The sequence below is a fragment of the Ursus americanus genome, chromosome X (assembly GCF_024610735.1).
Source record: "Ursus americanus isolate L20-20 chromosome X, mUrsAme1.1.p, whole genome shotgun sequence".
NCBI lineage: Eukaryota > Metazoa > Chordata > Mammalia > Carnivora > Ursidae > Ursus > Ursus americanus.
Genome location: NC_142164.1, coordinates 39,693,253 through 39,706,979, shown reverse-complemented (window position 1 = coordinate 39,706,979; position 13,727 = coordinate 39,693,253). Strand labels below are relative to the sequence as shown.

Below are 13,727 nucleotides of genomic sequence, written 5' to 3'. Positions count from 1 at the left end.
GAATAGCGCATAAGGCAAGTACAAGTATTCTGACCAGAATCCAATATATTAATAAGTAATATAATTATAAATTGAACTAGAAATACTGTCATCAGCAAAGGGAAAGTACATTTTGATAGACAGAAGGAAGTGCCGAGATTGAGGAAAACTGAGGACAATGGGATAAGGTGGTCGGTCATGTACTGTCAATGGAGGAGAGGAAGCACAGAGGGAGGATAGAGGAACACTGAAAACATACTTTCCTTACTTCTCTTTCCTTCTTCCCATGTGCTTGTTCAAGCACATGCTTCTTATATATTATGGAGAAAATAAAGGGCTAGATTTAAATTAGAGAGGGTATAAATAATCTCCAATGAACTGATGCTACAATTAATTATCCAGATGAAGCTACTTACTGGGAAAGGTGATAAAAGCCTGCCCCCTCATTCGTCCAGTCATCATTCGGAATTGAATCGGTGGTCCTTTTTTCTCCTGGAACCGAGCGAACAATGAGACAAGATCTCTTTCAGTCACCCGAGGGCTAAGGTTCTTCAGGTATAACACCTAATATAAACCGAGGATCAACAGAAATATCACATGAGCGAGGTAAGGCAACGATTTCACTTCGGTTAGAATTAGTTTCAGATAAAGATGGCAGATTGAATATATGCATCTAATTTCACTCCCTCCAGAAAACTCTCTAAAACTACAGGGACTTAAAAAAAAAAACCCACAAACCCACAAGATCAGAAAGAACAAGGAAAGGAGGCAATAGCAGCAATATTCTGGAAGCTGGAAAATAATTAGCTAAGTGTAGACAAGAAAGCTGAATCTTAAAGCAGCAGTGGGGAAAGCCAGGAACCAACCTAGTATATACCTAAGAATCCTCAAACAGTTTAGGAACTGATAGCTTCAGGTACCTCTGGGAATGAATGTAAAGGGATAAGGTTAAGATAAGATGTGTAGGTTGAAAGTTGTTTAAAAGCCAACTGGATCTTAAATATCTTCCCCTAAAATTATCTACTAGGTAAAGGCCAATCCCAATCTTGGTGAATAGTGGCAGCTCATTTTCTGAATATGGAGAATGCCAGACACAGATGAGGGTATAAATACTATATCTGAACACAAGGAGATTAAGAGAAATAATGCACACTAAATATGATTAGCCCCAAGAGAAAAGATAAAAAAAAATACTGGTTTGGCATCAGGAATTTCTCCAACAAATGGGCCAGAGAGATGACTTTAAAATGAAACTAAAAGTCAACAAGGGCCGCTCGTGTGCTCAGAGCTTCCAATCTGCTTTTTGGCCCCTACTCATAAATATGGGCACAGATTACCAGCCATCTGAGGAAAGCCTCTAACGCTAAAGAGAGAACAGAACAAACAGAAATGAAAGCAAATGAAAAAAACAGACCATGCAGGGTGAAGAAAACTTCAAAAAAATCATCACTAATACTCTCAGAGAAATGAGACAATATTCTATTATGAATGGGATGTTATTAAAAAAAAGAACATTCAAGAAAATAACAAAGAGCCCTCAAATGCAATTAAACTTAAGTTCTTATCAGCTTACAATAGATTGTTATAAGATGTTTTAAGGAAGCCCCACTGTAACCCTAAAGAAAATACCTATATAAGATAAACAAAAGAAAATAAGAAAGGAAAAAGGCACATCACTACAAAGTCAATGAAACACAAAGGAAGACCTCAAGAGAGGAAAAGAGGGACAAATGAGCTACAAAACAGAAAACAAATAATAAATGGTGATAGTAAGTCCTTTCCTATCAATAATTACTTCACAAATAAGTATGTTAAACCCTCTAATCAAAGACACAGAGTGGCTGAATGAACAAAAAAACAAGTTCCAACTACAGCTGTCTACAAGAAACTCTTTATATTTTAAGGCCACATATAAGCTGAAAATGAAAGGATAGAGAAAGATATTCCATGCAAATGATAACCAAAGGAAACCAGGGGTGGCCATGCTTTTATCAGACAAAATAGACTTTGAGTCAAAACTGTCACAAGAGACAAAAATGGACATTACATAATGACAAACACAATAATACTAGGACATTTCAATATCTCACTTCCAATAGCAGAAGGAAAACTAAAAAATTCACAAATATGTGGAAATATAAATATCATACTCTTGAACAACCAATGGGTCAAAGAAGAAATAAGAAGGGAAATTAGAAAATTTCTTGAGACAAATGAAAATGAAACCACAACATAACAACATTTATGGGATGGAGCAAGAACAGTACTAAGAGGGAATTTTATAGTCATAAATGTGTATATTAAAAAAGAAGATCTTGGGGCGCCTGGGTGGCACAGCGGTTAAGCGTCTGCCTTCGGCTCAGGGCGTGATCCCGGCGTTGTGGGATCGAGCCCCACATCAGGCTCCTCCACTATGAGCCTGCTTCTTCCTCTCCCACTCCCCCTGCTTGTGTTCCCTCTCTCGCTGGCTGTCTCTATCCTGTCGAATAAATAAATAAATAAATCTTAAAAAAAAAAAAAAAGATCTCAGGGGTACCTGGCTGGTTCAGTTGATCAAGGATGCAACTCTTGATCTCAGGGTCTTGAGTTCAAACCCCACCTTGGGCACTGGAGCCTACTTAAAAAAAGAAGAGAAGAGAGGAAAAGAGAAGAAAAGAGAAGAGAGGAGAGGAGAGGAGAGGAGAGGAGAGGAGAGGAGAAGAGAAGAGAAGAGAAGAGAAGAGAAGAGAAGAGAAGAGAAGAGAAAAAGATCTCAGATAAACAACTCTATAGCTTAAGGAACTAGAAAAAGGATCAAACTAAGCCCAAAGATAATAGAAGGAAAGAAATAAAGATTAAAGCAGAAATAAAAGAGATTAGGGGAAAAAAAACAACTAAAAGCTGGGTGTTTTTTTTTAAATAAAAGATCAACAAAACTGACTACCTTTAACTAGACTGAGAAAAAAGAGAGAAGACTCAAATAAAATCAGGAATAAATGAGGAGATGTTACAACTAATCCACAGAAATAAAAAGGATTACAAGAGACTACTACGAACAGCTATATGCCAACAAATTGGATAACCTAGAAGAGAACGATAAATTCTTAGAAACACACAACCTACCAAGACTAAATCATGAAGAAATAGAAAATCTAGAGAGATTTAGAACTAGTAATGAGATTGAATTAGTAATCAAAAACCTCCTTTGCTGGGAGGTCAAAGAAAAGCCCAGGACCAGATGGGTTCATGGGTGAATTCTACCAAACATTTAAAGAATTACTGCCAATCCTTCTCAAACTCTTCCAAAAAACTGGAGGAGGGAACATTCCCAAACTAATTTTATGAGGCCAGCATTACCCTGATATTGAAAGGGAAAAAATGACATTATGAGAAAACTACAGGCCAATATCCCTGATGAATACAGATGCAAAAATTCTCAACAGAAGAGTAGTAAAATGAATTCATTAAAAGGATCATATACAATGACCAAGTGAATTATCTCTGAGATGCAAGGATGGTTCCACATACAAAAATCAATGTGATATACCACATTAACAGAATAAAAGATAAAAATCACATGGTCATCCTAATAGATGCAGACAAAGCACTTGACAAAATCCAACACCCTTTCATGATAAAAATGCTTAAAAACTAGGAACAGAAGGAATTTACCTCAACATAATATAGGCCAAATATTAAAGGCCCACAGCTAATGTCATGATGAACAGTGAAAGACTGGAAAGCTTTCCCTCTAATATCAGGAACAAGGCCAGGATGCCCACTCTTGTCACTTCTATTCAATCTAGTTCTGGAAGTCCTGGCCAGAGCAATTAGACAAGAAAAAAGAAATAAAAGGCATCCAAATGGGAAAGGAAGAAGTAAAATTATCTCTGTTTGTATATGACAAGATCCTATGTGTAGAAAACCCTCAAGACTCCACAATTAATTGTTTTAACACAGGTAAAACTAATAAATTCAGTCAAGTTGTAGGACACATAGAAAACTTAGGAGCAAAAAAAAATCAGCAAAGTGAAAAGGCAATACACAGAATAGGAAAAATATTTGCAGATCATATAGCTGATGAAGGATTAATATCTAAAATACATAAGGGGTTCCTAAAATGCAATAACAAAAAAAAATCCCAAATAACCCAATTTTAAAAATGGGTAAAAGACCTGATTAGTCATTTCTTCAAAAAAGACACAAATGGACAACAGGTATATGAAAAGATGCTCAATATCACTAATCATCAGGAAGATGCAAATCAAAACCTCAATGAATCACTTCACACCTGTTAGGATGGCTATTAACAACAACAACAACAACAACAACAACAACAACAACAACAACAACAAGTGTTGGTAAGGATACGGAGAAATTCTAAACCTTGTATGCTGTTGGTGGGAATGTAAATGGGGCAACCACTATGGAAAACAGAATGGAGTTTCCTCCCCAAAATTAAAAATAGAACTAAAATACAATCCAGCAATCCCACTTCTGGGTATATATCTAGAAGAACTGGAATTGCAATCTGGAAGAAATAGGTGTATTCCCTTGTTCACTGCAGCATTATCTACAATAGCAAAGACATGGAAACAACCTAAATGTCCACTGACGGATGGATAATGTGTGTAAATACAATGGAATATTATTTGGCCTTAAAAAAAGAAGAAAATCCTGTCATTTGCTACAACAAAAACTTGGAAGATACTATGCTAAGTGAAATAAACCAAACACGGAAGAACAAATACTATTTGTAGAATACTAAAAGGGAATTTATATCAGGCATCTAACACAGTCAAACTCATAAAGGCAGAGTAGAATCATGTTTACCAAGAGGCTGGGAGGAGGGGTAACTGGGGAGATGTTCATCAAAGTGCACACAGTTTCACTTATGCAAGATGAATACATTCTATACATCTACTGTACAGCATAGTGCATACAGTTTTCAATACTGTATTAGATACTTAAAATGTATTCCGAGGGTAGATCGTATGTTAAGTGTTATTATCAAAAGGAAAAAGGAGGGAGGAAATTTCTAGAGATAATGGTTAAGTTTAGGGCACTGTACATGGTGATGGTTTAATGGTGTACACTTATTTTCAAACTCATCAAGCTGCATACATTAAATATATACAGCTTTACTGAGTGTTATATGTAAGTGATGAATCACTAAATTCTATTCTTAAAACCAACATTTCACTATATGTTAACTAACTAGAATGTAAATAAAATACTGGGGCACCTGGGTGGCTCAGCTGGTTAAGTGTCTGCCTTTGGCTCAGGTCATGATCCCAGGGTCTGGAATCAAGCCCCACATTGGGCTCCCTTCTCAGCAGGGAGCCTGCTTCTCCCTTTCCTCCCCACTCTTGCTCTCTGTTGCTATCTCTGTCTCTCTCTCTCAAATAAATAAAATCTTTTTAAAAATTGATACTAAAAAACCCAACCAAAAAAATATGTACAGCTTTTCATATGTCAATCATACTTCAATTAAAAAAAAAAAACTTAACCAAGGAAGTTAAGGACTTGTACACTGAAGACCACAAAACATTGCTCAAAGAAATTAAAGACACAAATAAATGCAAAATTGTCCCATATTCATGGACTGGAAGACAATACTGTTAAAATGTATACACTACCTAAAGTGATCTACAGATTTAATTCAATTCCTATCAAAATCCCAATAGTTATTTTTTATAGGGATAGAAAAAAATCAATCCTAAAATTCATATGGAACAAGAGACCCCAAATAGCCAAAGAAATCTTGAAAAATAACAAAACTGGAGAGCTCACACCTCTTAATTTCAAAACATATTACAAATCTATAGTAATCAAAACAGTAAACTACCATAAAGACAGTTATATAGACCAACAGAACAGAATAGAACCCTGAAATAAACTCACACATATACGGTCAACTGATCAATAGAGGGCAAGAAACACAATGAGGAAAAATAGTTTCTTCAACAAATGGTGTTGGGAAAAGTTGATATCCACATGCAAAATAATAAAACTGGACTCATATTTTATGTCACACACAAAAATCCACTCAAAATGTATTAAAGTTACATAAGGCCTGAAAGTCTAAAACTCCCAGAAGAAAACATAAGGGAAAAGCTTCATGACACTGCCTTGGCAATGATTTCTTGAATATTACATCAGAAGCACAGGATGCAAAAGCAAAAATAAAGTGGGACTAAATCAACTGAAACACTTGTGTACAGCAAAGGAAACAATCAGCAAAGTGAAAAGGCAACCTACAGAATGGCAGAAAATATTTAGAAACCATATATCTTATTAGAGGTTAATATCCAAAATATATAAGGAACTCTTAGAACCCAACAGCAAAAAGACAAATAAGCCAATTTTTAAAAGTGGGCAAAAGACCTAAATAGACATTTTTCCAAAGAACATGTGTAGGAAATAAGTTGATAAGGATGTAGATAAATTGGAATTCTTGCACACTGTTGGCAGAATGTAAAATGGTACAGCAACTATGGAGAACAGTAAAAAGGTCCTGCAAAAAATTAAAAATAGAACTACTATATGGTCCAGCAATCCCACTCCCAGATACTTATCCAAAAGAATTAAAATCAGAATATCAAAGATATATCTGAACACATACATTTGTTGCAACACTGTTCACAATAGCCAAGAGGTAGAAACATCCATCACGGATGAATGGATGAAGGAGATGTGGTATACACACATACAATGGAATATTATTCAGCCAGAAAAAAGAGGGAAATCTGGTCATATGCTACAACATGGGTGAATCTTGAGCACACTATGCTAAGTGAAATAAGCCAGTCACAGAAGGACAAATACTACATGATTTCATTTATATGTGGTAACTACAGTAGGCAAACTCATTGAAGCAAAAAGAACGGTGGTTGTCAGGGACTGAGGGGAGAGGGAAATGGGAAGTTGCTGTTCAACGTTTATAAAGTTCAGTCATGCAGGATGAAAAAGTTCTAGAGATCTGCTATACAACCTTGTGTCTGTAGTTAACGATACTGTAATGCATACTTAAGATTTTGTTAAGAGGGTTGATCTCAAGTTACGTGTTTTACTACTATAAAAAAAGATGGAGGAAAAAATCTCTATATGTTAGCTGGAATAAATTATATCCTTTATAGTTTAATGGAACTTAAGAATTCAGATAGAAGCAGCACAAGCAAAGAGCCAGAAAACAGAGCCCTCTTAAATATGCTAACCACTGAAACACGAATAAATATATTAAACACTATAATAAGCAAGAGACTATGTCTCAAAGACTTTAGAAGCTAGATATTCACATATTTAGCATTTAACTATACTTGTATCTTAAAGGCAAAGGCACAGATTAACTGACCTGTGATTCACTTAAGTAAATTCAGGTGATCTAGACTTTTGGCTCTGAAATACTTAACATAAAAGCATTGTCAAATTAAATAACTGTAGGAAGAAGTATGTGGAATATACAGCAAGTTTCTCACCAAGTAGGAAAGATCCATACTAAAATTGTTCCCTTTGACATGAACACTTTTAAAAAATCAAGAAGACTTCTGGTCAAGGTGGCTTGGTCACTTCTTGCTTGGATTTATCTTCTCTGCTCCAAACACACACACACACACACACACACACACACACACACCCATATACATGGGTATATATGTATGTATGTATCAACAACACACTAATATATTCATGTATAAAAAAGTATGCACAAAGACACAGCTAGGCTCAAAAAGAAGATAAACATTTCTGTGAAACAGAAAAACAGATATTCCAAGTGATAATACAAGATGAAACTTCCTGGCATCCTTCTGCAATATACAGTATTATTTTGTATGTTTTGAACTTCATATAAATAGTATTACATTGTATGCACTCTTCTGCAGTATCTGTTTTAAATGTTTAAAAAGGAGACTATTTTTTAGAATAGTTTCAGATTTACAGAAAAACTGAGAAGAGTTCCTGTATACTCCACACCCAGTTTCCACTATTATTAACATCTTATGTTATTATGGTGCATTTGTTAAAACGAATGAATGAATATTGATACCTTATTATTAACCGAAGTCCATAGTTTATTTAGATTTCCTTAGTTTTTCCCTAATGTCCATTTTCTGTTTCAGGATTCCATCCAGGATACCACAGTACATTTAGTTTTCCTGTGTCTTCAGTCTCTTCTTTGGTTGTGGCCATTTCTCATGTTTTTAAAAATCTTGACAGTTTTGAGGAGTACTGGTCAGGTATTTTGTAGGATGACCCACTATTAGAATTTTTGTTGTTGTTTTTCTCATGGTTAGATTGGGGTTATGGATTACGAGAAGGAAGACCAGAGAGGAAAGTGCAGTTTTGATCACATCATATCAAGCATGCATGCTATCGACACGATTAATGACTGTTGATGTTGGCCTTGATTACCTAGCTGAGGCAGTGTTTGTTAGGTTTCTACACTGCAATATTACCCTTTTTTCCTGCCTTTCCATACTGCACTGTTTGAAAGTCACTCAAGAGCTCAAAACTAAGAAGTGGAAAGTTATGGTCCCCTGGTTTGCGATGGAGCATCTACACAAATTATTTAGAATCTTCTGTGGGATATTTGCCTCTTTCCCCCCATTATCTGATTTACTCAATCACTTTATTTATTATCAATATGGAGTCATAGCTATTTATCCTATACTTTAGGTTATAATCCAATATTAATTTACCAAAGTTTGTTGCACAAATTGTTCCAGTTTGGGTCACTGGAAACTCTTTCAGTTGGCTCCTGTGCTCCTCTGACATATACCCAACAGTGTTTTTATGTGGGTATTTTCAGCACTTTCCTACTTTCTGTCACTACAAAATGCTCAAGTCTCATCTTGTATATTTCCCGCCCCAGTACTAGAGTCAGTCATTTCTCTAAGGAGGCCTGGTTCCGTTTTTTTTGTTTGTTTTTGTTTTTGATATATAGAGTGAGAGCGCCGGGGCAGGGGCAGAAGGAGAGGGAGACAGAGCACCCTAAGTAGGCTCCACGCTCAGCACAGAGCCCAATGCAGGGCTCAATCTCACCACCCTGAGACCATGACCTGAGCCAAAATCAAGAGTTGGACGCTTAACCAACTGAGCCACCCAGATGCCCCCTTGGTTCCTTTCATTAGAGAATGGTCTTACAAACTAAGATTTGGGTCCTGAATGTGCTTGTTGCTACTGAAGTATCACTTCATTTAGATCCTCTCAGCTGACAAAGAAAAAAATTTTATGTTTATACTAACCTGTGTGTCTGTACATATCTATAAATATGTTATATGTAACCATCTATATCTATGTTAAGTTAAACATGATTTCATACTGATGTCTCTAACTCTAAACCATTAAATGGATCATTCTAGCTTCTTTCCTTTGCTTATCTGTAAATTCCACCAGTGAGAAACATGGCTCCCACCATCTGCCATCCATTTATTTAACTGTTCCATCTCATTATACGTATGTACCAGTATCAAGATTGCTAACCACTACCCCCATGAGACACAACCTTATTAACTAGGGTACAATGATTATGTGCAGCTCTGTTTTTAGTCTTCTAGACTCCGCATATTTCCAAAGATACCTGAGTCAGTACCTTTCACCCCCCCATACCTTCACTGAGGTTGTTTCACATACTTGTAACACAGATTCTCTTGTCATAGTCTGCATTCTTTCCTAGGGTTCTCCTACCTCTCAAATGATTTTTTAATATTTGTGTACAGTAAGGGTCACTCTTTATGCTATAGAGTTTTATGGGTTTTGACAAATGTGTATCTTGCATCCACCATTACATTATCATATAGAATAAGTTTACTACCTAAAAATCCCCTGTGCTTCACCTATTCCTCTTTCCCAACCCCCTGAACTCCTGGCAACCATTGATCATTTACTGTATCTATGTTTTTGTGTTTTCTGGAAAGCATATAATTGGAATTATATAATATGTAGTCTTTTCATACTGGTTTTCACTTATTAATATACTTATAGTTCCTCTATGTCTTTCTGTGGCTTACCAGATCATTTCTCTTAGTTGATGAATTATATTCCACTGTATAGATGCAGCACAGGTGAATGTATCCATTCATCTATTGAAGGACATCCTGATTGCTTCCAATTTTTGGCAATTATGAGTAAAACTATTATAAACATTCACATGCTGGTTTTTGTATAAATATCGGTTTTCAAATAAATTGGGCAAATAACTGAAAGTGTAACTTCTGGATTACATGGCAAAACAATGTTTAGCTTTGTGAGACTGCCAAACTGACTTCAAAGAAGTTGTACCATTTTGGATTTGCAACAGCAATGAATGAGTTCCTGTTGCTCAGCATCCTCAAGAGCATTTGGTATTATCAGTTTTATCGTGAATTTTAGCCATTCTAATAGGTGTGTAACGGCATCTCACTGTTGTTTTATTTTGTAATTCCTTGATGACAAATGACGATGAGCTCCTTTTCATATGCTTATTTGACATGTATATAACTTCCTTTTTGAGGTGTCTGTTCCTACATTTTGCCCATTTTTTAATTGGGTTGTTTGTTTTACTACTATTGAGTTTTAGGAGATCTTTGTATATTTTGGATACAAGTCCTTTATTAGACATATTTTGCAAACTTTTTTTTCTAGTCTGTGGCTTGTCTTTTGATTTTCTTAAAAGTGTCTTTCACATAGCAGAAGTTTGTAAATTGAACAAAGTCTGATTTTTCAATTTTTTTCTTTCACATATCATGCATTTGGTGTTGTATCTATAAATGTATCACCAAACACAAGATCATTTAGATTTTCTACTTTCTTCTAGAAGTGTTGTAGTATTGTATTTTACATTTAGATCTATGATCTATTTTGAGTTAAATTTTTTCTAAAGAACATAAGATCTGTGTTTAGATTCCTATTTGGAATGTGGATAACCAGTTATTTATTTTAGCACAATTTCCTGAAAAGACTATCTTTCCTTCATTGAATTGCCTTTGCTCCCTGTCAAAGACTAGTTCATTATATTTGTGTGAGCTTATTTCTGGAGTCTCTATTCTGTTCCATTTCTGGAGTCTCTATTCTGCTCCATTGATCTATGTTTTTTTCCCACCAACACCACCCTTCTTGATTATAGTAAATCTTAAAGTTGGGTAGTATCAGTCCTCCAACTTTGTACATCTTCAGTACTGTGTTGGATATTCTGGGTCTTTTGTTTTTCCATATAAACTTATAATCAGTTGGTCTATATCCACAAAATAGCTTGCCAGGATTTTATTGGGATTGCATGGAATCTACATATCAATTTGGGAAGAACTGACATCTTAACAATATTAGGTCTTCCAATCCATGAACACAGAATATCTCTACATTTGTTTATCATCTTCTTTAATTTTTCAGCAGAGTTTTAGTTTTCTGTGTACATACCCTGTACATATTTTCATAGATTTATACCTAAAAATTTCACTTTTTTGTGGTGCTTTTATAAAACAGTACTGGGTTTTAAATTTTAATTTCAATTGTTCATTTCTTGGTATACAGAAAAGCAACTGGCTTTTGTATATAAACCTTGTATCCTCCAAACTTGCTATATTCCACTTATTAGTTCCAGTAGTTATTTCACATTGTTGTTGCTGATTCTTTGGAATTTTCTACATAGACATACATGTCATCTGTGAAAAAAAGACAATTCCCTTTTTGATCTGTGTACTTTTTCTTTTCTTATTTTACTGCACTAGCTAGCATTTCTAGTAAAATACTGAAAAGAAGTAGGGAGGGGGTACATCCTTGTCTTATTCCTGATCAAAGGGGAAAGCACCCAGTTGCTCACCATTAAGTACGATGTTAGCTGTAGGGTTTTGTAAATATTCTTTATCAGCTGAAGATGTTTCCTTCTATTCTTAGTTTGATGAGAGTTTTTTTGTCATGAATGGTTTTTAGACTTGTCAAATGCCTTTTCTACATCAACTGAAATAAAGATACAATTATTCTTCTTTAGTTTGTTGATGTGGTAGATTGTATTAATTGATTTTCAAATGCAGAATCAGCCATAGATACCTAGAATGAATCCTACCTTATCATGGTATATAATTATTTTGATACATTGTTAGATGTGATTTCCTAATGTTTTGATTTTTCAATCAAAATATTTTAATCAAATATTTTTATTTTCCTAAAATTTAGGATTTTTGCATCTATGATCATGACAGATATCAGTCTGTAGGTTTGCTTTATTTAATGATTTTACCTAGTTTTGGTATTAAGCTAAGGCTGGTTTCATAAAATGAGTTAGAAAGTGTTCCCTCTGTTTCTACTTCGTAGAAAAAATTGTAGAGAATGGATCTCATTTTATGATGTAATTTTCACCCCCTCAGCATATTAATTATACTTCATTTTATAATTTTTAGTGGTCACCTTAGAGTTTAAAAGATTCATTTACAACTAATCTAAGCCTACTCTCAACATTATACCACTTCACTGGTAATGCAGATAACTTGTAACAGTTATATACACCACATACTAATTCCTCCCTCCTATCCCTTATAACATTCCTGTTTTATAACATTCATTTACCCATATGCTATAATTGCCTAATACATTGTTATTATTACTTTGAACAGTTATCTTTCAAATCAGTTAAAAATAAGAAAAAAAAGATTTTATTTTACCTTCATGTATTCTTTCTCCTATGGTCTTCTTTATAGAGATCTGGTTTTCTGACCTATATCATTTTCCTTCTCTCTGGAAAACCTTTTTTTGAAAAATAAATATTTCTCACAAGGCAGATTTACTGCTGACAAATTCCCTCAGTTTTGGTTTGCCTGACAAAGTCTTTATTTTTTGTTTTGAAGGACTGTTTTGCTGGATAGAGATTTCTAGGTGAGTGGTTTTTTTTCTTTCAATACTTTAAATATTTCAGTCCTCTCTTCTTGCTCGTATGGTTTCTGATGAGAAATCCAATGTAGGGGCGCCTGGGTGGCTCAGTCGTTAAGCGTCTGCCTTCGGCTCAGGGCGTGATCCCAGGGTCCTGGGATCGAGCCCTGCGTCAGGCTCCCTGCTCTGCTGGGAGCCTGCTTCTTCCTCTCCCACCCACCCTGCTTGTGTTCCCTCTCTCGCTGGCTGTCTCTCTCTCTGTCAAATAAATAAATAAAGTCTTAAAAAAAAAAAGAGAGATCCAATGTAATTCTTATTGTTCCTCTATAGGTAAAGAGTTTTCTCTGGGTGTTTTCAAGATCTTCTCTTTGTCTCAGTTTTCTGTGTTTGAACATGATATGCTTAGGTGTATTTTGGGGGTATTTATCCTGGTTGGTATTGTCTTCCCAGATTCTGCACCTGTGCTCTGGTGTCTGTCATTAATCTTAGAAAATTCTCAGCCATTCCTACTTCAACTATTTCTTCTGTTCCTTTTCTTTATTCTCCTTCTGGTATTCCAATAGCATGTATGTTATAGCATTTGAAATTGTCCCATAGTTCCTGGATATTATTTTCCATTTTGTACAGTCCTTTTTCTCTTTGCAATTCAGTTTGGGACGTTTTTATTGACATGTCTTCAAGCATACTGATTCCTTCCTTGGCCACTCCCAGTCTACTGATGAGTGTACCAAAAGCATTTCTTTTAGTGTTTCTGATTTCCTGTATCTCCTTCTGATTCTGAGTTTCTCTCTATCTGCTTACATTACCCATCTGTTCTTGTATATTGCATATTTTCTCTAATAAATTCTTTAGCATATTAAACATAGTTATTTTAAATTCCATATATCTGGTAATTCCAAAACCTGTATATCTGAGTTTGGTTCTGATGC

The 13,727-nt window shown here is 35.2% G+C and overlaps 1 protein-coding gene across 6 annotated transcripts in view; it reads right to left on the bottom strand.

Moving 5' to 3' along the window:
- The window catches only part of RBM41 (RNA binding motif protein 41), a 55,791-nt gene that overhangs the window by 3,689 nt on the left and 38,375 nt on the right, over positions 1-13,727 (bottom strand). For 4 of the 6 annotated variants that reach the window (XM_087859965.1, XM_087859964.1, XM_087859966.1 and 1 more), the window contains one exon: positions 396-543. In XM_087859965.1, coding sequence (XP_087716091.1) covers positions 396-543 — 148 coding nt within the window. The remainder of the gene's footprint in view (positions 1-395; positions 544-13,727) is intronic. The other 2 variants (XM_087859967.1, XM_087859968.1) reach the window with 1 other exon arrangement.